The sequence below is a fragment of the Manis pentadactyla genome, chromosome 17, assembly GCF_030020395.1.
Source record: "Manis pentadactyla isolate mManPen7 chromosome 17, mManPen7.hap1, whole genome shotgun sequence".
Lineage (NCBI taxonomy): Eukaryota > Metazoa > Chordata > Mammalia > Pholidota > Manidae > Manis > Manis pentadactyla.
Genome location: NC_080035.1, coordinates 31010706 through 31037947, shown reverse-complemented (window position 1 = coordinate 31037947; position 27242 = coordinate 31010706). Strand labels below are relative to the sequence as shown.

At 39.1% G+C, this 27242-nt stretch overlaps 1 protein-coding gene and 1 long non-coding RNA gene across 2 annotated transcripts in view; one reads left to right on the top strand and one right to left on the bottom strand.

Moving 5' to 3' along the window:
- The window catches only part of LOC118916553 (COMM domain-containing protein 6-like), a 39511-nt gene extending 31502 nt beyond the window's left edge, over positions 1–8009 (bottom strand). The window contains exon 1 of the mRNA XM_057494546.1: positions 7750–8009. Within this exon, the coding sequence (XP_057350529.1) occupies positions 7750–7857 (108 nt within the window). The 5' untranslated portion in view covers positions 7858–8009. The remainder of the gene's footprint in view (positions 1–7749) is intronic.
- Positions 8010–14034: 6025 nt separating this feature from the next.
- Positions 14035–27242, top strand: part of LOC130681388 (uncharacterized) — a 40533-nt gene continuing 27325 nt past the window's right edge. Inside the window, exons 1-3 of the long non-coding RNA XR_008994509.1 lie at positions 14035–14093; positions 25330–25486; positions 25848–25933. This is a non-coding gene — a long non-coding RNA (uncharacterized LOC130681388). The remainder of the gene's footprint in view (positions 14094–25329; positions 25487–25847; positions 25934–27242) is intronic.

Sequence of the window (27242 nt, the reverse complement as noted above, 5' to 3'; positions counted from 1 at the left end):
TAAAATCCATATATCTTTTTTGACTCTCTCAAAACTTAACTACTAATAGCCTGCTGTTGACTGGAAGCCTTACTGATAACAAATAGTTGGCTAACAAATACTTTTTATGTTATATGTATTTTATATATTGTTTTCTTAGAGTAAAGCTAGAAAAATGTTTTTTCAAATTCTCAAATCTCCAAAAATTTTTCCAATATATTGAAAAAAACTCCATATAAGTGGACCCTCACAGGTGAAACCTGCATTGTTTAAGAGTCAACTGTACAACTAAGTAAAAAATAAATGCTTAATAAATATTAAGCTGAACCAACTAGAGATAAAGAGGAACTAGAATAAAGGAATAGAGCATTTATTTGCCTTAAAGTGAAAGGCTTTTGTAATGAAGTATGGAAAATAAAGCTGACAAAAGTGATCAGGAGGGAAGTAATTCTTTGCAATTTTTCAGAAGTTTTCAAAGTACTCACATATGCTTTATCTTAATATGGGAAATATAAGTCATTTAAACTTTTCCACAGGGAATTCACTGTAAATTTTTGAGTAACAGGAATGAAAGTACTGATTTAAAAAGACTCATCTAGTGGCAACACAATACAACAATAATTCGGATGTAAAGTTCTAAGTGCCTGAACTATGGTGATGATGAGTAGGATTACCATAAAAAATGAATCTCTAGCCTTGATGATTGTTTATGTAGTGATGGGAGGTATCAAAGACAACTAAGAAAATTTGAGCCCAGATGACCCAAAGAAGGCTGATATCACTATCAATCAGGACTCTATATATTTTAAGTCCAAAGGTATTATCAAGAAATGATAAGGGGTATCTAAATAGGAATATTCAATAAATGGCTGAAAATACAGGAACAGAACTCAGGGAGTTCACGATTAGAGATAGTTTTTTAATCAGCTCAATGGTCATGTCCAGAAATGTAATCAGGCACTATAACTTGCTGTATAACCCCTTGCTGATTTACTGTCCACAGTAAAATGTTAGAGAAAAACACTGCTTACCTGACTCTCTCTGAAATAAAACTTTAGGTTATCTGGAACATTTCAAACAAAAGAAAGTATGGAACATTATGTTCGAATACACTGCCAAGTGAGGAGATAAAAAGAGCTGCCATCCAGACACTTACTGTGCAGAGTTAGTATTCATGGGTAAAGGAGAGCTGAGATTAGGTCTATGAGATAAGAATTTCCAAATTTTAAACTAAATAAAGTGCAAATTAAAAACCTTCTAATTATAGTAATTAGAATGGCAAAGATCAAGGATAAGGACAGACTATTAAAAGCAGCCAGAGAGAGAAATAAGATCACAAACAAAGGAAAGCCCATCAGGCTATCATCAGACTTCTCAGCAGAAACCTTACAGGTCAGAAGGGAGTGGCATGATGTATTTAATGCCATGAAGCAGAAGGGCCTTGAAACAAGAATACTTTATCTGGCAAGATTATCATTTAAATTTGAAGGAGGGATTAAACAATTCACAGATAGGTAAAAGCTGAGAGAATTTACCTCCCACAAACCATCTTTACACTGTATTTTGGAGGGACGTCTATAGATGGAAGTGTTCTTAAGGTTTAATAGCTGTCACCAGAGGTAATAAAACCACAGTAAAGAAAGTAGAACAGTTAATTACTAAGCATATGCAAAATTAAAACAACTATCCCCAAAGTCAATCAAGGGATAGACAAAGAGTACACAATATGACACATAATATACAAAGAATGGAGGAGGAAGTAAAAGGATGAGAAAAAAAGAACCTTTAGATTGTGTTTGTAATAGCATATTAAGTGAGTTAAGTTATACTCTTAGAGAGTAAGGAAGTTAACACTGAACCTTTGGTAACCATGAATCTAAAGCCTGCAATGGCAATAAGTACATACCTATCGATAATCACCCTAAATGTAAATGGTCTGAATGCACCAATCAAAAGACATAGAGTCACTGAATGGATAAAAAAACAAGACCCATCTATAGGCTGCCTACAAGAGACTCACTTAAAACCAAAGACATACACAGACTAAAAGTGAAGGGATGGATAAAGATATTTCCTGCAACTAATAGAGAGAAAAAAGCAGGAGTTACAGTACTTGTATCAGACAAAATAGACTTCAAAACAAAGAAAGTAATAAGAGACAAAGAAGGACATTACATGATGATAAAGGGGTCAATCCAACAAGAAGAGATAACCATTATAAATATCTTTGCTCCCAAAACAGGAGCATGCACATATGTGAAACAAATACTAACAGAATTAAAAGGGGAAATAGAATGCAATGCATTCATTCTAGGAGACTTCAACACTCCACTCACTCTGAAGGAGAGATCAACCAGACAGAAAATAAGTAAGGAGACAGAGGCACTGAAAAGTACATTAGAATAGATGGACCTAACAGACATCTACAGAACTCTACACCCCAAAGCAGCAGAATACACTTTCTTCTCAAGTACACGTGGACCATTTTCAAGAATAGATCATATACTTGGCCACAAAAAGAGCCTTGGTAAATTCAAACATTGAAATGTACCAACCATGTTCTCAGACCACAAAGGTATGAAACTAGAAATAAATTATGCAAAGAAAATGAAAAATCCCACAAACACATGGAGGCTTCACAACATGCTCCTAAATAACCAATGGATCAATGACCAAATAAAAACAGAGATCAAGCAATATCTGGAGACAAATGACAACAATTATTCAACACTACAAAACCTGTGGGATGCAGCAAAGGCATTGCTAAGAGGAAAGTATACTGCAATACAGACCTACCTCAAGGAAGAAGAACAAACCCATATGAATACCCTAACTCACAATTAACAAAACTAGGAAAAGAAGAACAAATGAGGCCCAAAGTCAATAGAAGGAGGAACATAATAAAGATTAGAGCAGAAATAAATAAACTGAGAAGAATAAAACAAAAGAAACAATCAATGAAAGCAAGAGCTGGTACTTTGAGAAAATAAAATAGATAAAACCCTAGCCAAATGTACCAAGAAAAAAACAGTCTACACACATAAGCAGAATCAGAAATGAGAAAGGAAAAATCACTGCAGACACCACAGAAATACAAAGAATTATGAGAGAATACTATGAAAAACTATATGCCAACAAACTGAATAACCTAGAAGAAGTGGACAACTTTCTAGTAGAATACAACCTTCTAAGACTGACCCAGGAAGAAACAGAAAATCTGAATATACCAATTACCAGCAACGAAATTGAATTGGTAATCAAAAAACTACCTAAAAACAAAACTACTGAATCAGATTGATTCATCACTGAATTTTATCAAATATTTAGTGAAGACCTAATACCCACCCTCCTTAAAGTTTTACAAAGAGTAGAAGAAGAGGGAATACTTCCAAACATCACTCTAATATGAAAACCAGGCAAAGAACACACCAAAAAAGAAAATTACAGACCAATATCCCTGAAGAACATAGATGCAAAAATACTCAACAAAATATTAGCAAACCAAATTCAAAAATACATTAAAAAGGTCATCCATCATGATCAAGTAGGATTTATTCCAGGGATGCAAGGATGGTACAACATATGAAAATCCATCAACATCATCCACCACATCAACAAAAAGGACAAAACAACATGATCATCTCCATAGATGCTGAAACTGCGTTGGCGAAATTCAACATCCATTCATGATAAAAACTTTCAACAAAATGGGTATAGAGAGCAAGTATCTTAACATAATAAAGGCCATATATAATAAACCCACAGCCAACATTATACTTAACAGTCAGAAGCTGAAAGTTTTTCCTTTAAGATCGGGAATATGACAAGAATGTGCACTCTCCCCACTTCTATTCAACATAGTACTAGAGGGCCTAGCCACGGCAATCAGACAACAAAAAGACATAAAATGCATCCAGATTGGTAAGGAAGAAGTTAATCTGTCCCTGTTTGCAGATGACATGATATTGTACATAAAAAAACCTAAAGAATCCACTCCAAAACTACTAGATCTAATATCTGAATACAGCAAAGTTGCAGGATACAAAATTAATATACAAAAATCTGTTGCATTCCTGTACACTAATGATGAACTAACAGAAAGAGAAATCAGGAAAACAATTCCCTTCACAGTTGCATCAAAAAGAATAAAATACCTAGGAATAACCCTAACCAAAGAAGTGAAAGACCTATACTCTGAAAACTACAAGACACTCATGAGAGAAATTAAAGAAGATAACAATAAATGGAAACACATCCCGTGCTCATGGACAGGAAGAATTAGTATTGTCAAAATGGCCATCCTGCCTAAACCAATCTACAGGGTCAATGCAAGTCCTATCAAAATACCAAAAGCATTCTTCAATTAACTAGAACAGATCATTCTGAAATTCATATGGAACCACAAAAGACCCCAAATAGCCAAAGCAATCTTGAGAAGGAAGAATAAAGCGAGGGGTATCTCGCTTTCCAACTTCAAGATACAGTAATCAATACAATTTGGTACTGGTACATGAACAGAACCATAGACCAATGGAACAGACTAGAGAGCCCTGATATAAACCCAACCATATATGGTCAACTAATATACGATAAAGGAGCCATGGACATACAGTGGGGAAATGACAGCCTCTTTAACAACTGGTGTTGGCAAAACTGGACAGCTACATGGAAGAGAATGAAACTGGATTATTGTCTAACCCCATATACAAAAATAAACTCGAAATGGACCAAAGACCTGAATGTAAGTCATGAAACCATAAAACTCTTAGAAGACAACATAGGCAAAAATATCCTGAATATAAGCATGAAAAACTTCTTCCTGAACGCATCTCCTCTAGCAAGGAAACAAAAGCAAAATGAACACATGGGACTGCATCAAACTAAAAACTTTCTGTACAGCAAAGGACACAATCAACAGAACAAAAAGTTATCCTACAGTAAGGGAGAATATATTTGTAAATGACATATCTGACAATGGGCTAACATCCAAAATATTTAAAGAACTCACACACCTCAGCACCCAGAAAGCAAATAACCCAATTAAAAAATGGGCAGAGGATATGAAGAGACAATTCTCCAAAGAAGTAATTCAGACGGCCAACAGACACATGAAAAGATGCTCCACATCACTAATCATCAGGCAAATGCAAATTAAAACCAAAATGAGATATCACCTCACACCAGTAAGGATGGCCAGTATCAAAAAGACTAAGAACAACAAATGCTGGTGAGGATGCAGAGAAAGGGGAACCCTCTTACACTGCTGGTGGGAATGTAAGCTAGTTCAACCATTGTGGAAAACAATAGGGAGGTTCCTCAGAAAACTCTTGGTGCCCCTGAGAAGTGTATGGGTCACAAACAAAATGACAAATAGAAATAGCATTTGACCCAGGAATCCCACTCCTTAGAATTTACACAAAGAATACAACTTTTCAGACTTAAAAAGACTTTTGCACCCCTATGTTTATCGCAGCACTATTTATAATAGCCAAGATATGGAAGCAACCTAAATGTCCATCAGTAGACAAATGGATAAAGAAGATGTGGTACATATATACAATGGAATACTATTCAGCCATAAGAAAGAAACAAATTCTACCATTTGCAACAACATAGATGGAGCTGGAGGATATTATGCTCAGTGAAATAAGGCAGGCAGAGAAAGACAAGCGCCAAATGATTTCCCTCATTCTTGGAATATAACAATGAAGCAAAACTGAAGGAACAAAATAGCAGCAGACTCACAGACTCCAAAAAGGGACTAGTGGTTACCAAAGGGGAGGGGTGTGGGAGGGTGTGTCAGGAAGGAGGTAGATCAGGATTGAGGGGTGTTATGTTTAGTACACATGGTGTAGGGGGTCCTGAAGAAAATAATGTAGCACAGAGAAGGCAAGTAGTGAATCTGTGGCATCTTACTACACTGATGGACAGTGACTGCATTGGGGTATGGGTGGGGACTTGATAATATGGGTAAACATAGTAACCGCATTGTTTTTTCATGTGAAACCTTTATGAGAATGTATGTCAATAATACCTTATTAAAAGATTTTTTTTAAAAAGGAAGGCTACATGAAAAGAAAACAGGCAGATTTGAAAAAGAACTAATTATATCTGTTAATTATATCTGTACCAATACTACTATGGTAATGAAAATAAACTTACTGAAATTAATAGTTTAATGAATAGATTAGGCAGCTGAAGAGAGAAACAGTGAACTGGAAATCAAAGTTCTGTCATTGTTCAAAACACTGGATGAAGACAACCTTCCAGGCCTGAAATAAAGGCTCTTCCGCCCTCATCCAGGAGCAAGTCCACCCCTCATGGGATGACTGGCAGATGTCAGCTCTGACTTCACAGCAAAGGCGTCCTTGTCCTGTGCAGGGAGGCAGAGGGAGTGAGCTCCATGGACTCCTCCTGGGAGAGGCACTGGTTGGCAGTACACCTGAGTGGAAGCCCCCATTGGACAGGAGGTCACAGTTAAGGTCAGGTGATCTCTGGTGATTTCCATGGTGCCCATGATATTGGTGTCATTGTACAGCACCCACACATGAGGTACCAAGCAGAGCAAGGCTGTGGACTACGTGTTCAGGTCCTCCCCGATCCCTGTACTTCAGACACTTGAGTTGAACTTTGCACACTGCCCCCTGCGTGATGGGTGTGAACTTGAACTTGCTTCCTGACCCACCCCCACTCCATCCAGGTGGAGGTTCCAGCAGCAATCCCAGTCCCCAGTCAGAGACTCAAGATCACCATCCCCATGGCTGGCCTGAGCCATCGTCCACAGGCAGGCTACACAGGCCTGTCTCTGTGTGACCAGCACCCCTTCCTGAAGGACCCCTGGGAGGTATATGGACACACACAGCTTAGTCTGGGGACATGTGCCGCTGAAACCCAGAACACCACTGCTGAGCAGCGGACAGCATGGCTGTGGTGTGCCCTGACTTGTGTTCCCAGGGTTCCATAAACAGTGTCTGGGAACATGTCCACCTGACACCCACAGTGACCAACAGGAGGGAGGGAGCCTCGGACGAGGGAGATGCCAGGACCCTGGTGGACAGCAGTGGAAATCCCTGAGGCAGAAGAAAAAGGGAAATCAAGAGATAGGGCCTCAGCTGGTATGTGGCCCAGCACCTCTGCCCTGGCTTGCCCTCACACACAGAAAGGGACCTGGCCTGGCCCTGTGTTGTCACCCAGGTTGGCTGCAGGGCCAGGTAGGGAAAGCAGTGCTCTAGAACCTGACTGGCCTCCCCTCCCCCACCTAACTGACCTGCCCTATTATTAGGTCCCATTGCCCTTAGCAACAGAACTCTGCAGGGCTCTGAGAAGGAGGGCCTGCTGCCTGCCGCTGGACTCATGTGCCAGCTGATCCTGGAGCGCCTGTGGGGGGCTCTCCTGGCGATCGCTGAGAGCTGGGGATACCTATCAGGACTCCTTGGAGTCCCCTGGGGGACCCTGGTGGGTTTTGTGAAGATGCTTTTCATGATAAGAATAGAATGGAATTCACGGCTCACTGAGGCTCAGGGCAGAAGCTGTTCTGCCCACCAAGAAGTACCTGGAAACCATGGTAACACTGCGGAATGAACGACTCACACAGATGACACCGGCAAGCCACCTGCGGGCAAGGCCAGTCTTCCCAGCCTACAAAGCCTGAGATTGGCAGCGGTGGCCACACACCTGATGCTATCCCCTCAGATCACTCTGGGCCTTCTTGAAAAGGGATTGGGGGGGCCATCCTCTTACACTTCCCAAGGCCACTGATGAGAAACCTACCCACAGGGCATCACAGAAGGATGGAGAACAACCTGGGAAGAAAATGCTGGATGACTGGAAAGGAAACACTGCTTTTCCAGGCAGGGCAGAAGTCCTTGCCCAGGACATGCAAGATGCAGGCAGAAGCTGAGGGAAAAGGAAGAGGGGAAGGAAGGACTGCTGCGGTTGAACACACGTGCGGAGCAGGCCATGAAAGAGGGAGTCAGCCGACTACTGTCAGTCACTGAGACCCTGCTCCAGGCCGTCCACGAGCTTGCGTCCCTGAGACATCGCCTGAATGGCGTGAGCCTGAAAGTCAAGCAGGGGGGAAGAAGGAAAGTGCCAACACCCTGTTCCTGAGTCAGAAAAGGCACCAAAGGCTGACATGCACGATGCTGACTCCCCTGTGTCCCCTCAAAGTCCTGAGAGAGCCAGATCATTGAGGGAACAAAAGCAAGTGAATGAAGAGCTGAGAAAACAAACAGCCGCCCTCCAGGCAGAGCAATCATCTCTGAGGTATGGAATCCTACATCTGGAAAGTCAACTACTTCAGCTGAAGCTCCGGAATCTGCTTGAACTACACCAAGAACGTACCATGCAACTTGAGAGCCAAATCGCTCAGGAGGAAAAGAGGTGTGCAGAAATTGAGAAGGAACTGATTAAGTGAAGCAACCCCTGAATCCTCAGTCCCCCCTCCCAGGAAGGAGGAGGGTGTCACCATGAGGGCCCAGGGGGCAGGGGTGACCTGCAGGAGTGACTCAGCTCATGGCAGCCGGGTCCCAACCACCCACAGCCATGGCACAGCTCTGCAGGTGTTTCTGTCTTTAAGCTAATTTTGATTTCTCTCTTTTAGGTTTAGCTACTGTTATTTAACTGATAAGACAATTCCCTTATCCAAGTAAGCATAGCATTATAATCTTAAGAGTATTTTTCAAATAAAGTTTCATTTAACAAAAAAAAAATCCTTCTGATTAATGTGGTCTAGCCTTAAACAGGAACAGCACAGGAGATTTAAATAAGAATAAAGAAAGGAAAAATCTGAATCAGAACATTTATCACTATGGAGAATATTAAGAATGAAGTAATGTAGTTAAGATTGAAGTAATGTAACCTCAAAATTATTTTACAATGAAGAAAATGGTCAAAGATGGAAAAATACGCAAAGTAAAAAAAAAACTAGGGAACAGAAAAAGACCTAGAAGTAAAATAAATACAAAGCAGAAAAGTAATCAGCAAGTAAATGCACATTAAAAGCTAAACAAAGAAATTCACTGTAGTCAGTCACACCACAGTAGCTGAAGTTACTGGTAATACAGATCACTCTGAAAACTGTTTATAAAGAAAAAAAGTTGCTAAAGACCATTTCAGTTTAACTTTTATTTTTCTTGTTGCCTGTCCTTCTGCTGACTGTGATGTCCTTGGGTCTCAGTCTCCCACTGAAGTGGTTCATCAATGGCGTGAAATTTTTCCTGACAGCTCATTCCTGAGAGGAATTCTGGCACCAGCTGTTGCAACAATACTTTTTCACTTTGTTAAAATTGCACTTGGAAAGTTTATAGACTATATAACAGACTACATTAGAGACTATCAATTCTCGAAATGTCTACTCACTTCAGGACACAAGTATTTTAAAGTCACTGTCTTATCCATGTATATAAGAAATGTGTAAACTGTTTGATTCATAGTAATGCAGATTTGTTCCCAGAGTATTTTACAGCTTATCTACTCTTTTTAGCCTCCTCCAATCTCAGCTTGTTTTCTGAGTACCCTTCCCTGGTTTATCAGCATCATTACTGCTTTTAGTCTCTTTCCTGCTTTGAAAAGAAATAAAAGTCTGGCTGCAAGAAATCTAGGTTGAAATCCTATTCCACCACTTGTGCAATCTTGGGAAATAACTTAAACTCTCTAAGGTCCTGTCACCTGATTTGTAATATGGCAACATCTCTCTCTCACCTGCCTACTTACAGACTTGTAGTAAGCATCACACAAGTATGTGAGAAATGTCAAAGTTTATTTTAAGTGTAAAGCCTGAATCAAGTGTGAATATATAGTATTGTTTCATTGCTATAACAACATCTCATTTGGTTAACATAATTAAACTGTTCCTTATCAAAATAAACTTGCATTAACATGCACATTCGAAAAATGTTTGGAGGTAAAACTGTATGTTTTTATTTGGTTATCAGAATTTTGGGCAAGTGTATCAATTAGCTGCTGCTACTTTTAATTTATTCTAATTTTTGGCAGGTATAGCAGACCCCTAACCCACCCCCCCCCGCCCCCCCACCACCCCACACAAATTCCCAGTGAAATACTGAGACAGGGACCATGGGTATAGTCAGAGTAGGGTGAGGGCCTCTGGAAAAGATCCCTACCAAAACTCCATATTAAACAATTAAACAAAGACAGAGTCACATTAATTCCCTCAAGTAAAATATCAAACTAGGAATATAAGCATTCTTCAGTGAAGATTAATTAAAACTAAAAAGTCAGGAATAACCTGGCCTGGAATGTTTGAACATCCCCCAGATAAAAAAATACCTCAGCACAGCCCATGTCTTGTTTGTGTCAATTAAATGAGACTATTGTAAAATTTACTTTAGCCTGCTTAAAAGCTCAGTTGATCTTTAACTTTACCCGGATGCTGCTTTTCCTCCTCCAGCCCTAATGAAGTCAATAACTTGATGGCTCACCTTGAAAGCAAAAACAAGCAGCCTTAACTGATATACTCCCAAACCAAGAAACTACTACTCTGAGAAAGGATCAAAGCAGTAAATTCCTTATGTTAACTCTGCAAAATAGTCCGGAACACTGATAAAAAACTTAGTGTCTCTTCAAAGATAAACATTTAGAGACCATCTGGTGGATCTGCATCCCTAGCTCTTTGTCTCTCAACCGCCTATAAAACCCCTAGACACTGCACCACCACAGGCTCTCTTGTCCCCTCCTGGCTCATGCCAGGAGCTCTGTCTGTCCTCTCAGTGTATCTCTCAATAAAATCTCCCTGACTCTCCTATCTTGACAGTTTGCTAAGTTCATTCTTCGACTCTGCCAACAAGAACCCTGGCATCAATACTACAAGCAAACATTTATTTAGCTTAAATGTCTGAGGGGTTAACGGTGGCTTGGCCGTTCTCGGCTGGGCTCAGCTGAGATCTTTGTCTGCTGTGCTCCGTATGTCTCTTCCTCTGTTCCTGAGACCAGCATGCTAGTCCAACCACATACTTTTCAAGGTAATGACAGAAGCACTAGAGACGAAGCAGAAACACAGACTCATGAAGGCCTGGACTTGGATCTGCCACACCATTATTCCTGTCCTTTTTTATCAACCAAAACAAGTTACATGGCTAAACTCAGTGTCAAGGAGTGGGGAAATATACAGTTCATCCTCATTATTTATGGTAGTTATGGTTTGTAACACTGCCATGAACACTGAGTTAATAAATACTGAACCACTGCTCCCAGGGGAAATACAGGTTAAGTTCTTGCAAGTCTCTGGTCACATTTTTACCAACAGATCAATACATAACCTTGTTGTATGTGTGTTTCTATTTGAAAACACCTCACTTAATATACATTGTTGGCTCATTAACATTAACTGCCAACAATATGATAATCTGTACCTGAAGGAACCTATCTAAGATGTATTTTCTCTGTAACACATATCACAGCTTTCTTGGTCTAGAGAACTGCTGGTCAGCACATCAACACAGTGCTTGGGGCCATATATACAATGAAAGCAGCAATAAAAATGCAAAAACTGGGGCACTACACAGACTACAGAAAGGAACCATGTGTCCAGCATGAAACCTGAAACACAGAAGAGTATTTATTGCCTGTTCTGTCTCATCTTGGAACTCAGTTTTTTGTGACTCCATGCATGTCTGCAAATGACTTTGACAGTAATATGAATATTGATTTGGGGGTTTCAAAAGAATGTTAGCAGGTAGGTAAATCTAAATCACAGAATCCATGAATGAGGATCGACACTCCTTTGCCTCTGAGTGGAAAGTACTGCAATGTTATATGGCAAAGGATATGGATAAAGCAAGAGTTAAAATATTGGGCCCAATAATACAGAATCTTAGACCCCATGTCAAACTTATTAAACTGAAATCTGCATTTCAGAGTCCCCAGGTGTTTGTATGCACATTCCAGTTTGATAAGTTCTGCCCTTGATAACATAGTAGGTACATCCATGCCATAGAGTAAAAGTTAAACCCTACAAACATTAGAGACCTACTACATTAATAAAGCTTTTATGGACCCAAAGGTCTGATGCATACTGGGACACCTTGCTGAGGTGAAGGTTAAGTTACTTTGTGATTCCTGTTCACAGGGAAGAGGCAGGGCACTTGGTGGGCCCCGTTAGCTTTTGTAGGCAACATACGCCACATTTGGGAGTAAGGTTACAACACATGTACTGGGTGACGTGGATGGCTGACAGTTCGAGTGGGTCCCTGAGCAAGAGAGCACTCTACAGTAAGTCCATGCTGGCATTCGAGCCGCCTTGCCGTTTGGTCCTGTGTCTTGGCAGATCCAAGTAAGGCAGGGTGGACAAGAATGACGTGTGGATGAAGCCCAGATATCTTGACCAGCTTGTCCCTGCTTCTCTCTAGCATCGCGTCTAACCACTGCCTTTCAGTCTTGCAGTCTCTGCAGCCACACTGCACAATTTTCCTTCTTCAGAGAACCCTCCTCTCTGCCTGGCTGACGTCTACCATCTTTTCGGGGTTCACTCCAGCTGTCCACCTTCTCCAGGAAGCCTTCTGCACACTCCCTTCCCCCTTTGGCTGCACTTCTCTGTAGTTCCACCACACCTCATGATACCATTGTCACATACCTTTTCTCACTTAATTGTGATTCTTCCTTCTTTTGTCCGCTGCTACTGTATAACGAGCTCGGCTTTGTGTATCCAACACTTAGTACAGTATCTGATTCGTAATAGGTACTTGACATGCTTTGCCAAATGGAAATAAGATACATAGATATGCTATTCCACTCCCACCCCACACGCTGTGCAATAGCACACAAGGCTGACATACCACTTCTGCGCCCTGACAAGGAAGCTTCTGGGGCACCACTCACGGGCGTCCTCCAGCCAGTCGGCCTGCTGAATGAGGGCAGTCACCCGATCTCCCTCTCAGCATAGGAGTCAGCGGCGCGCCCCCTAGCGCCTCCGGCGGACGCTGCAGGCACTGCAGGGCGCCGGCGAGCGTGCGGTCCCAGACCCGCGCGTGGCGCAGGCGTGACACAAGCGCTCGGCTCGGGGAGGAAGAGCCCAAGCGTGAGGGGAGCGGGGCTGTGGATTCAGATTCTTTTTCCTTCTGGAGTTTCCCTATTCCTTTCCTTAACGACTGTATCTTACATGAAGACCTGACGTGCGGCTCTGCAGGGAGCGAGAAGGAGGCTGGAGCGTCGTCAGGCTCCTCCTCGTCCCTCAGCTCCCCCCACCCCCCGGCAGCCGGCGGGTTAGACGGTCCCGGGTCGGGCCCGCGGGGGCGGAAGCGGCGGCGGCGGCGGCGGCGGTCAGAGCCGGAGCGGGGCCGGAGCCGCGGCCATGGAGGTCCGCGCTGGCTGCCGCTGGAGGCCAACCCCGAGGTGAGCGCGCCGCGGACCTCGGCCTGGGGCCGCGCAGGGCGGAGGGAAGCGGGCCGGCCCGGGGCGGTCTGTCTCTAAACCATGTTCTGTGTTCGCTTGCAGGTCACCAACCAGGTGAGTGCGGTGTCGGCCGCTCGGGACCCCGGACCCCCGCCCGCCTCCATCTGTGCGCTCCCCGGGGGTCGGGGGTTCGTTCCCTGAGGGCCCCCCTTGCTGTGTTTCTGGGGTCGTGCCGCTCTGGCGTCCGCGTCCCTCCCACCTGGCTCCTGCCCCCCGGCTGCCTCGGCCCCTCCTCGGGTCCCAGTCCCCTGTGATGACGTTTCCGGAGGGTTTCGGGGTCCCAGGTTTGAGGGACATTCGCCCTGTGCTCCTATTCCTCTTCCCTCTAAATGCTGGTAGTGCGGATTCCACGGCTTCCCCACCCCGTACCTCCTGGGTGACTAATTTGCCTCCATCACCTGCCTCCCAGCCTTGTGAACTCGCCCACCCAGTCCTGTAATTCCATCCACCGCCTGCGCTATGAAATCACCTTCCAATCATCCTCTCTTGCCCCATCAAGGCACCTCTCTGACCCGCCACGCCCCCTTTCTCTTCTAGTCTCTTAAAACTGGAATTTAGTTGGTTTTATGCCGCTGAAAACTCAGTATAATAGTTCCCACGCCATTCTCTGCCACCTACAATCATTAATGTTCGTCTGGGTATTGGAGTCGAAAGTTTGGGGAACATGTCCCAGCCACTCTGATTAAAAGAACAAGTGCTGCCAGGTACAAACATTTGATTTGCTCAGGTGTATTTTTCTTGTCCTGTTTTCATTCTGAACAGCTTGTTTACATTTTACTGCCTTTTTAGTTTATCATACGACATACTATCCCCCAACGCTCAAATAATCTTTTTTCCTGTCATCAAGGAATAACAATTCGTCAGGTATTTAACTCCGTTTTATGTTTTCAAAGCTTGTAGAAAATTCCTCATGTATAGAAAGTAGATATAAATATTTTAATGTTGGCAGCAAATCCTTCATCTTCTTATTCAGTTTATTATATGCTTTTAAAATGACTATTATTCTCCCAGCTCTTGTCTGTTTAGTAATCTGGAAATACACAAAGTTCAAAATCTAGCATATATCTCATGTTATTCTTCAGGTGGTGCTTCTAATCTATATTGATTTCCTTTTGTTTTCCCGCCTTTGAAATTTGCTGTTCATTTTTTCCCTAAAACATTTCACCCCTATGCAAAAGACAGAAAAATCTTCAGGTTGAAGAAGTCAGTATTTGCAACTTCTGGTTTAGTGTCATAGGAAAGACGCATATTTCTCTCACATTTAATGTGAAACTATTTTTATACCTTTTGAAAAATCAGTTTACCATAATCTGAGCTCAGTTCTTGTCCATTGATCTGTGTGTTTGTTATTTTACCCCACTGTTTTGATTACTGTAGTTTTTTTTTTGTATCATTAATCTACAATTACATGAGGAACATTATGTTTACTAGGCTCTCCCCTTCACCAAGTCCCCCCACAAACCCCATTACAGTCACTGTCCATCAGTGTAGTAAGATGCTGTAGAATCACTACTTGTATTCTCTGTGTTGCAGATCCCTCCCCGTGCCTCCCCCCATATTATACATGCTAATCGTAACGTCCCCTTTCTTTTTCCTCCCACTTATCCCTCCCCTCCCACCCATCCTCCCCAGTCCCTTTCCCTTTGGTAACTGTTAGTCCATTCTTGGGTTCTGTGATTGTGCTGCTGTTTTGTTCCTTCAGTTTTTTATTTGTTCTTATACTCCACATATGAGTGAAATCATTTGATACTTGTCTTTCTCTGCCTGGCTTATTTCACTGAGCATAATACCCTCAAGCTCCATCCTTGTTGTTGCAAATGGTAGGATTTCTTTTCTTCTTATCACTGAATTATATTCCATTGTGTTTATGTACCACATCTTCTTTATCCATTCATCTACTGATAGACACTTAGGTTGCTTCCATTTCTTGGCTATTGTAAATAGTGCTGCGATAAACATAGGGGTACATCTGTCTTTTTCAAACTGAGCTGCTGTATTCTTAGGGTAAATTCCTAGGAGTGGAATTCCTGGATCAAATGGTATTTCTATTTTGAGCTTTTTGAGGAACCTCCGTATTGCTTTCCACAATGGTTGAACTAATTTACATTCCCACCAGCAGTGAAGGAGGGTACCCCTTTCTCCGCAACGTTGCCAACATTTGTTGTTGTTTGTTTTTTGGATGGTGGCGATCCTCACTGGTGTGAGGTGGTATCTCATTGTGGTTCTAATTTGCATTTATCTGATGACTAGCAATGTGGAGCATCTTTTCATGTGTCTGTTGGCCATCTGAATCTCTTTGGAGAACTGTTCAGCTCCTCTGCCCATTTTTTAATTGGATTATTTTCTTTTTGTTTGTTGAGGTGTGTGAGTTCTTTATATATTTTGGATGTCATCTCTTTATTGGATCTGTCATTTATGAATATATTCTCCCATACTGTAGTATGCCTTTTTGTTCTTTTGATGGTGTCCTTTGCTGTACAGAAACTTTTTAGCTTGATATAGTCCCACTTGTTCATTTTTGCTTTTGTTTCCCTTCCCCGAGGAGATATGTTCATGAAGAAGTCACTCATGTTTATGTCCAAGAGATTTTTGCGTATGTTTTTTTCTAAGAATTTTATGGTTTCATGACTTATATTCAGGTCTTTGATCCATTTCGAATTTACTTTTGTGTCTGGGGTTAGACACTGATCCAGGTTCATTCTCTTACATGTAGCTCTTCAGTTTTGCTAACACCAACTGTTGAAGAGGCTGTCACTTCCCCATTGTATATCCATGGCTCCTTTATTGAAAATTAATTGACCATATATGTTTGGGTTAATGTCTGGAGTCTCCATTCTGTTCCACTGGTCTGTGGGTCTGTTCTTGTGCCAGTACCAAATTGTCTGGATTATTATGGCTTTGTAGTAGAGCTTGAAGTTGGGGAGCAAGATCCCTCTCACTTTATTCTTCCTTCTCAGATTTGCTTTGGCTGTTCAGCATCTTAGGTGGTTCCATATGAATTTTTGAATAATGTGTTCCAGTTCGTTGAAGAATGCTTTTGGTAATTTGATAGGTAATGCATCAACTCTGTATATTGCTTTGGGCAGGATGGCCATTTTGGCGATATTAATTCTTCCTAGCCAAGAGCATGGGATGAGTTTCCATTTGTTAGTGTCCTCTTTAATTTCTCTTAAGAGTATCTTGTAGTTTTCAGGGTATAGGTCTTTCACTTCCTTGGTTAGGTTTATTCCTAGGTATTTTATTCTTTTTGATGCAATTGTGAATAGAATTGTTTTCCTGGTTTCTCTTTCTATTAGTTCATTGTTAGTGTATAGCAAAGCCACACATTTCTGTGTATCAATTTTGTATCCTGCAACTTTGCTGTATTCCGATATCAGTTCTAGTAGTTTTGGAGAGGGGTCTTTAGGGTTGTTTTATGTACAATATCATGTCATCTGTAAACAGGGACAGTTTGATTTCTTCTTTACCAATCTGGATGCCTTGTATTTCTTTGTTTTGTCTGATTGCCATGGCTAGGACCTCCAGTACTATGTTGAATAAAAGTGGGGAGAGTGGGCATCCCTGTCTTGTTCCCGATCTTAGAGGAAATGCTTTGAGCTTATCACTGTTCAGTATGATGTTGGCTGTGGGTTTGTCATATGGCCTTTATTATGTTGAGGTATTTGCCCTCTATGCCCATTTTGCTGAGAGTTTTTATCATAAATGGATGTTGAACTTTGTCAGCTGCTTTTTCAGCATCTATGGAGATGATCATGTGGTTTTTGTCTTTCTTTTTGTTGATGTGGTGGTTGATGTTGATGGACTTTCGAATGTTGTACCATCCTTGCATCCCTGGGATGAATCCCACTTGGTCATGGTGTATGATCCTTTTGATGTATTTTTGAATTCGGTTTGCTAATATTTTGTTGAGTATTTTTGCATCTACGTTCATCAGGGATATTGGTCTGTAGTTTCCTTTTTTGGTGGGGTCTTTGCCTGGTTTTGGTATTAGGGTGATGCCGGCTTCATAGAATGAGATTGGGAGTATCAGTCCTCTTCTTTTTTTGGAAAACTTTAAGGAGAATCGGTATTATGTCTTCTCTGTGTATCTGGTAAAATTCAGCGGTGAATCCATCTGGCCGAGGGGTTTTGTTCTTGGGTAGTTTTTTGATTACCAATTCAATTTCTTTGTTGGTAATTGGTCTGTTTAGATTTTCTGTTTCTTCCTTGGTCATTCTTGGAAGGTTCTATTTTTATAGGAAGTTGTCCATTTCTTCTAGGTTTTCCAGTTTGTTAGCATATATATTTTCATAGTATTCTCTAATAATTTATTGTATTTCTTTGGGGTCCGTAGTTAGTGATTTTTTCCTTTCTCATTTCTGATTCTGTTGATGTGTGTAGATTCTCTTTTTCTCTGAATAAGTCTGGCTAGTGGCTTATCTATTTTGTTTATTTTCTCAAAGAACCAGCTCTTGGTTTCATTGATTTCTTTCTATTGTTTTATTCTTCTCAATTTTATTTATTTCTTCTCTCATCTTTGTTATGTTCATCCTTCTGCTGACTTTGGGCCTCATTTGTTCTTCTTTTTCCATTCTCGATAATTGTGACTTTAGACTATTCATTTGGGATTATTCTTACTTCTTTAAATAGGCCTGAATTGCTGTATGCTTTCCTCTTAGAACTGCGTTCGCTGTGTCCCACAGAAGTTTGGGTTTTGTGCTGTTGTTGTCATTTGTCTCCATATATTGCTTGATCTCTATTTTAATTTGGTATTGATTCATTGGTTATTTAGGAGTATGTTGTGAAGCCTTCATGTGTTTGTGAGCCTTTTTGTTTTCTTTGTATAATTTATTCCTAGTTTTATGCCTTTGTGTTCTGAGAAGTTGGTTGGTAGGATTTCAATCTTTTTGAATTTACTAAGGCTCTTTTTGTGGCCTAGTATGTGGTCTATTCTGGAAAATGTTCCATATGCACTTGAGAAGAATGTGTATCCTGTTGCTTTTGGGTGTAGAGTTCTGTAGATGTCTGTTAGGTCCATCTGTTCTAGTGTTTTGTTCAGTGCCTCTGTGTCCTTTCTTATTTTCTGTCTGGTGGATCTGTCCTTTGGAGTGAGTGGTATGTTGAATTCTCCTACTATGAATGCATTGCATTCTATTTCTTCCTTTAATTCTGTTAGTATTTGTTTCACATATGTTGGTGCTCCTGTATTGAGTGCATATATATATATTTATAATAGTTATATCCTCTTGTTGGACTGACCCCTTATCATTATGTAATGTCCTTCTTTATCTCTTGTTACTTTCTTTATTTTGAAGTCTTATTTTGTCTGATACAAGTGCTGTAACACCTGCTTTTTACTCCCTGTTGTTTGCATGAAATATCTTTTTCCATCTCTTGACTTTTAGTCTGTGTATGTCTTTGGTTTTGAGGTGAGTCTCTTATAAGCAGCGTATAGATGGGCCTTGCTTTTTTATCCATTCTATTACTCTGTGTCTTTTGATTGGTGCATTCAGTCCATTTAAATTTAGGGTGATTATTGAAAGATACGTACTTATTGACATTGCAGGCTTTAGATTTGTGGTTCCCAAAGGTTCAAGGGCAGCTTCTTTACTATCTAACTGTCTATCTTAACTCACTTATTAAGCTGTTATAAACACAGTCTGATGATTCTTTATTTCTCTCTCTTCTTATTCCTCCCCCTCAATTCTTTATATGTTAGGTGTTTTATTCTGAACTCTTTTGTATTTCCTTTGACTGCTTTTGTGAATAGTTGATTTTATTTTTTGAGTTTAGTTAGTATTTAGTTTGTCTCCTTTCTTTGCTGTGATTTGATTTTCTTTATTGACATCTATTTAGCCTTAGGAGTACTTCCATCTAGAGCAGTCCCTTTAAAATATCCTACAGAGGTGGTTTATGGGAGGCAAATTCCCTCAACTTTTGCTTGTCTGGGAATTGTTTAATCCCTCATTCATATTTAAATGATAATCGTGCTTGATACAGTATTCTTGGTTCAAGGCCCTTCTGTTTCATTGCATTAAATGTATCATGCCATTCTCTTCTGGCCTGTAAGGTTTCTGTTGAGAAGTCTAATGATAGCCTGATGGGTTTTCCTTTGTAGGTGACATTTTTCTCTCTCTGGCTGCCTTTAATACTCTGTCCTTGACCTTCATCTTTGCCTTTTTAATTATTATATGTCTTCGTGTTATCCTCCTTGTGTTCCTTGTGTTGGGCGTTCTGTGGGCTTCCATGGTCTGAGAGACTTTTTCCTTCCCCAGTTTGAGGGAAGTTTTTCAGCAATTATTCTTCAAAAACACTTTCTATCCCTTTTTCTCTCTCTTCTTCTTCTTCTTCTTCTGGTACCCCTATAATGAGAATATTGTTCTGTTTGGATTGGTCACACAGTTCTCTTAATATTCTTTCATTCCTGGAGATCCTTTTATCTCTTTCTGCCTAAGCTTCTCTGCGTTTCTGTTCTCTGATTTCTATTCCATTAACAGCCTCTTGCACCTCATCCAGTCAGCTCTTAAGTCCTTCCAGAGATTGTTTTATTTCTGTGTTCTCCCTCACAACTTTATCCTTTAGCTCTTGCATATTTCTCTTCAGGTCCATCAGCATGGTCATGACCTTTATTTTAAATTCTTTTTCAGGAAGATTGGTTAAATATATCTCCCCAGGCCCTCTCTCTGGGGTTGTCTGTGTAATTCTGGGTTGGATGAAATTCTTCTGCCTTTTCATGGCAATAGAGGTAGTTGTAGGCAGGTAGTGCATGTGCCAGCTGGAAGAACAATGTCCTTTCCTGCTTTCTGGTCGCCTTGCCCTTCTCTGCTGCCTGTGTCGGTTACCCGCACACCTGGTGCTGCCTCCAGATTAATCCCCTAAGCTGCCGTGTGTGGGGTCACCATCAGGGTAGCCCAGAGCTCTCCGGAGAGTGACAGGCATGCTGGGTGTGCTCTCCTGCAAGAACAGTGCCCTTTCATGCCCCACCTGGCATCCTCTACCTGCGCCGAGCAACTGCACATCAGTGGCCCTTTCCAGGTGCTCCGCCACTGCGCATGCATATGCGACTACTCCCCAGGTGCTGCACTACTTCGGGTGTGTGCACGGCTGCTCCCAGGCTGCTCGGCCGCTGTGGCAGGACCACACCATTGGGGGAATGACTAGCAGGCTGTTTATTGCCATGAGGGGCTTCAGGGCTGTGTAGCCTCCCAGGGGGCTGGGACGCCTGATTTTCCCTGTGATTCCCAGCAGCTGGGCTGGGTGTGCTGGGACGCTTCCGTCCAGCTGTGAAGACCCTGTCCCTTTAAGACTTTCAAAAAGCACTCGCTTTTCTTTTCTCCCACGGGAGCGGCTGGGGGACCCACTCGCAGATTTTACTTTTCCATTTCTCTAATATCCAGAACACTGTGCAATGCATGTCTGTGCTCCCAGTGTGGATTACTACGGCTGGGTACTTAGCAGTCCTGCACTTACACTCCCTCCCCTCTTTGACTCCTTTCTTCCCTCTGGGGAGTTGGGGTCGGGGGAGCACTCGGGTTCCGCCAGCCTGCAGCTTGTATCTTACCCCCTTCATGAGATGCTGAGTTCTCACAGATGTAGATGTAGCCTGGCTGTTGTACTGTATCCTCTGTTCTCTCTTTTAGGAATGGTTGTATTTGTTGCATTTTCAAAAGTATATATGGTTTTGGGAGGAGATTTCTGCTGCCCTACTCATGCCACCATCTTGGATCCTCCCCACCAAGGCACTTTTTTATTTTTAAATTTCAGATATTGTTAGACCAGTAGATACTGTAATGTGTTCCAGAAGTAAGGTGTAGTGATGCATTTTTTAGAATGTTTTTTGTTTGTTTGTTTCCTCTCCTCCTTTTTTTCTTTCATCTAAAACTTATTTTGTGATGGTGTACTTTTTAAAATCTCAACACATTTATTAAAAATTTATTGTGAAATTGACATCATTCTCATTATTTTTTTATTTTTCTCTCAGCAGAGATGAGAGTCTTACATTTTATTTTTCTATGAAATCTTAAAAGTTTAAAACACCAATTTTTTGTTACGGTTGTTTTTCCAGATATGAGAGTCAGTGAAGTCGAGTAGGTTTTGTTGTGTAGTAGAGGTCAGGAAACCAGCAGTTTACTTCTTATGTCAAGCATTTTCTGGTGTTCTCCCAAGTCACTTGGACTTTTTTTGCCTTTGTATACTCTTTACTCATTGATATAATTAGTGATTATCTATCTATCTATCTATCTATCTATCTGTCTATCTATCTATGTATCTTTATGTAAGTAAGTGCGCTTGAAATGAATTTTACGTGTCAACCAACCCAACCATATGTGTTTGGTGAAGTCCTGGCTTATTATCTTCAATCCCAAATTAATGAATTTTGATAAAAGGAGTTTTGCTTAATATATATTGCATTTTAGATGTTTATAAATTGATATAAATAAATTGTTATCTCTTCCCACCCTATTTGTGGAAAATCTGCTTTTCTTCATTCTTATAGAATATCAATATTTGTACCTTTCATTCCCTTTTATGTATCAGATACACAGTACATACATTTTGATTATTTCCCTGTTAACAGTATACTGTTTTGTTTTTCCCACCTTTTCCCAGTTTCTCAAACAATTAGGTTTACATCTTAACTGGCATTTTGTTGATGTATATGGAATGGATCCTGAATTAGCTTGGTACCAAGACCCATGTGTGCAGTATTACTTCTCTTCCCTATAACAGAAAAGGTGTTATAGGGAAGACAATAATAATACATTGATTATCTTTAAGAAGACATAAAGTTTCTTCTGGTAAATGCCAAGTTCTCTTTTGATGTTGAATTAAAAATATGCTCTTCTTTAAGAACAAATGACTCCCTTTTCGCATAAAATGAGGAAATCTAGGCAGTGGACACATCTTTAAAATCTTGTTTTATTAAAGAGATGATACTTAGATTTTGCATTATAGATTATCAATAAAGCCCTGAGTTAGTCTTTTAAACTTGGGTAGTTTTCTTCTTTTATAAGACACGTTTAGTTTGCCTTAACTGTGTGTCAGTGTAACATTTAATCATGTTTTGATGCATATATGTTAGAGATATTAAATACTACAATAATAATAAATCTTTCTTAGAAATGTATGAATAGACAATATCTGTTCAAATTTCAATATATAAAATATGTAATTTTTAAAATATATATGTAAAAAGAAATAAATGCCTATTTTAAGGAGGTAGGTATAATTAATGCCATAGTTTACATTATTTGCAGAGTAAACTTGATTTGGGTGGGAATCTCTAAGCTTAACTATAGTTTAATTGGCAGATTTAAGATGTGTTGGAGATTATAGTTGTTCTTAGTTCTCTGTATTTAAATTCAAATCTCTGTGTAATAGGCCTTTCTTCTAGAATGATGTCATGTAGATATATGTATTATGGAACCAGAACTTTTAAATTCATTTTAAAACAGCTTTTGAGTCTGTATCCTGATTTTTATTTTTAAACTTAGAAAAGCAGGATGAGCTCAGTAGTTATAAAAAATGAAGTCAATGGGAAGATGTGAGAGAAACGAGGTGTTGCTGAGTTGGCATATACATGCTCAGGCCGTCTTATCTTTCAGGACTAACTGGAGTCAGGTCTCATAGAGATTAAGAATTAGACTTTGCTCACTCTGGAAATTCCTGGATAATTTTCTTAATGCCATAACTAACCTCAGATTGAGCAAGTATAAAAATATTGAAATATCTCTTTTTTCTACTTAAGTATTCTACAGAACAAATTACTTTTAGTTAAATAAGGGGTATTTTTTCACATTTGCTGTTTGTAATGTAATATAGAAGTTTATAGAGTTATAAATTTTTTAGTGATTGTCTGGTGTTCGACTAAACTACTTTTAGTGGTGAGCTTATGATTATTCTGAAATTAGGAGAGGAGAAGGACATTTAGTCTTTTTTTTTAGTCCAGTGTTGTTTTCATCTTCTTTGATTATTAAAATAAGGCAATAGATATCTATCCCAGGACTCCAATTATAAGAAGTAGTAAAAAAAAAAAAAATGTTTTTAAATCAGCTCCTTAAAGGTCAGGCTTTCTTAGTTGCTTTAGTACAAATGTGAGTTTATAGTCCAAATTGGAAATTTCCTAAAACATTGATTTTTATGACCTATTTTTTTTTTTTTTGTAAGAGTAAGTTGGACTTTATCTCCTTCATTTAGTGGGTCATCAGTATTAAACAAAAAAAGCATGTTATCCTTATCAATAGGGTTTATTCATTTAGTGGTTCATAAGTCCTGGAAAGCTTATTGTGCCTACTGCTAGAAAGCACACAAGTCAGTATTTATATAAGTAAGTATTTATACTTACATACAGAGAGAATATAGTGGCATCTGCCATTTTTTCATGTCCCAATTTTAGGCCATAAATGACATTGAAGTCCTTCAAAAGATATCTAGGATGTTTTCAGATATACAAAGTGTTTCAGTCTTGTGAATTCTAATTTAGAAACTGATCATGTAGTTTCCGAGGGACTTAAGCATACTAATAGCAAAAGAACTCTCATAGATACTTCATTACCCTTTACATAAAGTCAGGTATGGTGTTCTAAAGGTGTCCTTTATAGTAGTGCTTGCCAGCCAATGAATCATAGGTGAAGCCACTGTAAATATACTTCTCTCTGGTATTTTTGTTGCCTCTAGAACCTGTGTTTTCACTTTGGGGTGCTATAATTACTTTCCCATTTTTCCTATACTTAGTGTGCATCATTTTAGGATTTTTTTCTAAACATTAAATCTTGAGAAGTCACCAAATCTCACTGCTTTGTCAGCAAGGAACATTCATACTAAACAACAACAAGCTTAAGTGTAGGACTGCATGAACATTTCAGCATGAGACGTTACTATACTGAACCTCTCACAGTTCTTACCAGTTGAACTTACATGAACAAATTAATGGTTCAGAATCTATTCTGAAAGTGTTACTTCAAAATTTTATTTAGAAGCACATTCATAAAAATTATTTTTTGAGTCATAGATGCATTTGTTGCTTGAAGCAATTTTTTAATTACGGGTTTACTGCAGACATCATTTGTTTCTTTACTTTCAGGGCTTAGCAAACTTTTTTCTGTAGAGGGCTAGATAGAAAATATTTTCAACTTTGTAGGATTGAATGTTATCACTGTTCAATTTGCCTTCTAGTGTGAAAACAGCCATAGACAATACAAAAATTAAACTAAAAGCAGGCAGTAGGCTGGATTTGGCCTGCAGACTGTAGGTTGCTAATTCCCTACTCAACTGGAATCTGAAAAGAAAACCTTCTTTCTATTCTCCCCTTCCTTCTTCTTCTCATTCATTTTTTAAGCCTCTTTTTAAAAACTAGTTAAGTGAGGCACAGAGATGTTAACTAGCTTGCCAAAGTTACACAGCTAATAAGGTGGAGCCAGGATGTGGGCTCAGGCAGGCAAATGTAGAGCCCATGCTTTTGACATTCATCATACTGTTTTTAGAACCAGTTGTTACAGATATTGGTAAATGTTTGTTAGGAATATTATATGCTTATGAACACAATGTGAATTTTGTTAATATAGTATGATTTATCAATATAGAAATGTGAAAGGTAGAAAGTAAAAATCCTCCAGTAATCTCTTGTCCCAGAGATAACTTCTGTTAAGTTTTTGAATGATATACAAAAGGCCTTTGGTACTTCAGACTTCTCATTGCATATATAAAGTAGATATTTTAAAAAAATAAGTGAGAATCATATTCATATATACTGACCTATAACTACCCTATAATCATGGATACATTTCTAAGTCAGAATATGTTCTTTCTAAAATGCTGTATAGTATTCCATTAATATATGTCATAACATGTTAATCAACCAAATCCTCATTGATGAGTTTTAGAAATTTTCCAGTTTTATGTTTCAGTCCTTTTTAAGGTGTTATTTTCATATGTAGGCTGTTGACTTTTTTTTTTTAATAGTTTGAAGTATTCGGTACAGAAGAGGAGGAAAAAATAAAATCTAAGGGACAAGATGTTACATCATCAGTATATTTCATGAAGTAAACAATCAGCAATGCCTGTGGAACAATTGGGCTGATCCTTGCTATTGCCAACAATAAAGACAAGATGCACTTTGGTAAGTCAGTTTTCATTCCTGCTATTCTCCGTTCCCCCCTTAAGTTATAAGTTAACTTACTGAGCAGTAGGTGGTGCTCTAGTTCTTTCTTTCAAAGTGTTAAAGAAAGCATTTTTCTTCTTTCTTTTATAATGGGAATGTGTGTAGTATTAGAAAAAATAATAACCCTTCTTATTCTTTTATATTGTTGATAAACAGAGGTTTAACAAACAAGGAAATAACTTAAGTCCTGTCATTTATCCCAATATTTTCATATTTCTAACTTAGCAGTGAAAGGGTTTTACCTGAAAAATAGTTAGCATACTTTTAATATTTCATAGATATCAAGCCTTTGCAATTTTATTTTCTTTAATATTCTTAGAATCTGGATCAACCTTGAAAAAATTCCTGGAGTAGTCTGTATCAGTGAGCCCTGAAGAACGAACCAGATATCTGGATAATTTTGACGTCGGTACCTTCTTTCTGTTTTGAACTCATGTGGGCAAAGTTTTGTGGGATTGTAGATTCTGTTTGGAGGTCTGTCTTGAAACTGTAGTTCTGAGCAATTATGGATTTTTTTGTATCCATTAAAAAAGGTCCTTGGTACCTCTCAGATACTTTTTATCTGAAATATCCATAAATGTTGATAAATTGCTATTTCCTTTTTATGTCCAGAGCTGAATTAGGAAAAAAAAGCAGTTTGATTTACAAATTTATAAAATATCTTATGATTGACTATTCCTTACCATTCCCTCCTTATAATAAATATATACCTGGCAATACTCTGTGTGTCTTTCACTGGGAATTTGGAACAAGACTGAAGACCAATGCAAATGACAAAGGTTTAAAGGTAGATTTTAGACCATACTCTAGCTGTTTTACCAATGTAATAATATTTTGCATGTGAAGACACAGTCCACATAATCTAGTTTTAAATTATTACACCATTTCATAGAATTGTTTTAGAGTGCTTTCTTAACTTTATTATTTTTGAAATCTATTTTCCTTTTAAAGACTTTTTACCTTTTAATAACATTTTAAGTAGATTGTAAGTTCTTTGAAATTAGAAGCAGTATAGTGTACAAATTATTTTGTTAGAACAATGCTTTATGCAGAGTTCATGCCCAATAAATTCATTAATTTGATTATATTGCTTTAGCATTCTAACATACATTGATTATCTTATATTGTTTTTTCTTTAAAAAAACCTATAGATCTAATTAAACATCTTTGTTTTATATAAAAATAAAATAAAAAGCATAAAGTCACCACCAGTAATCCCACCAAGGAGAGATAGCCACCATTAATATTTTTTATAGAGAGTATATGTACCCAATTTTTGAAACAAAGATTTGATCACACTGTAATACTGTTTTATAACTTGCTTTTTTCACTTATCACAAAAGTATCACATACCCAGTAAGTATATATTTGACATCATCATTTAATGGTTGCATAGCTTTCCATTGTATGGTATTTTATTTAACTAATAAATTGTCAGAAATTTAATGTTTTCCTCTTTTTAACTATTTCAAAAAATTCTGTAAGTTGTACCACTGTAGCTAAATCTTTGCAAATATCCTTAGTTATCTATAATTATGTACAGTTATGTGTAATGTATAAACTCCTGGAAGTGTTTGCATGTTTTTAAGGCTTTTTATTTATTGCCAAATTTCCATCCATAAATGTTGTACCTGTAATTTACTACTTTGCCCATTTTCTTCATCTTTGCTAGTAGAGTATTATAAGAGCATTTTTTTTAAGTTCAGGAAACTAA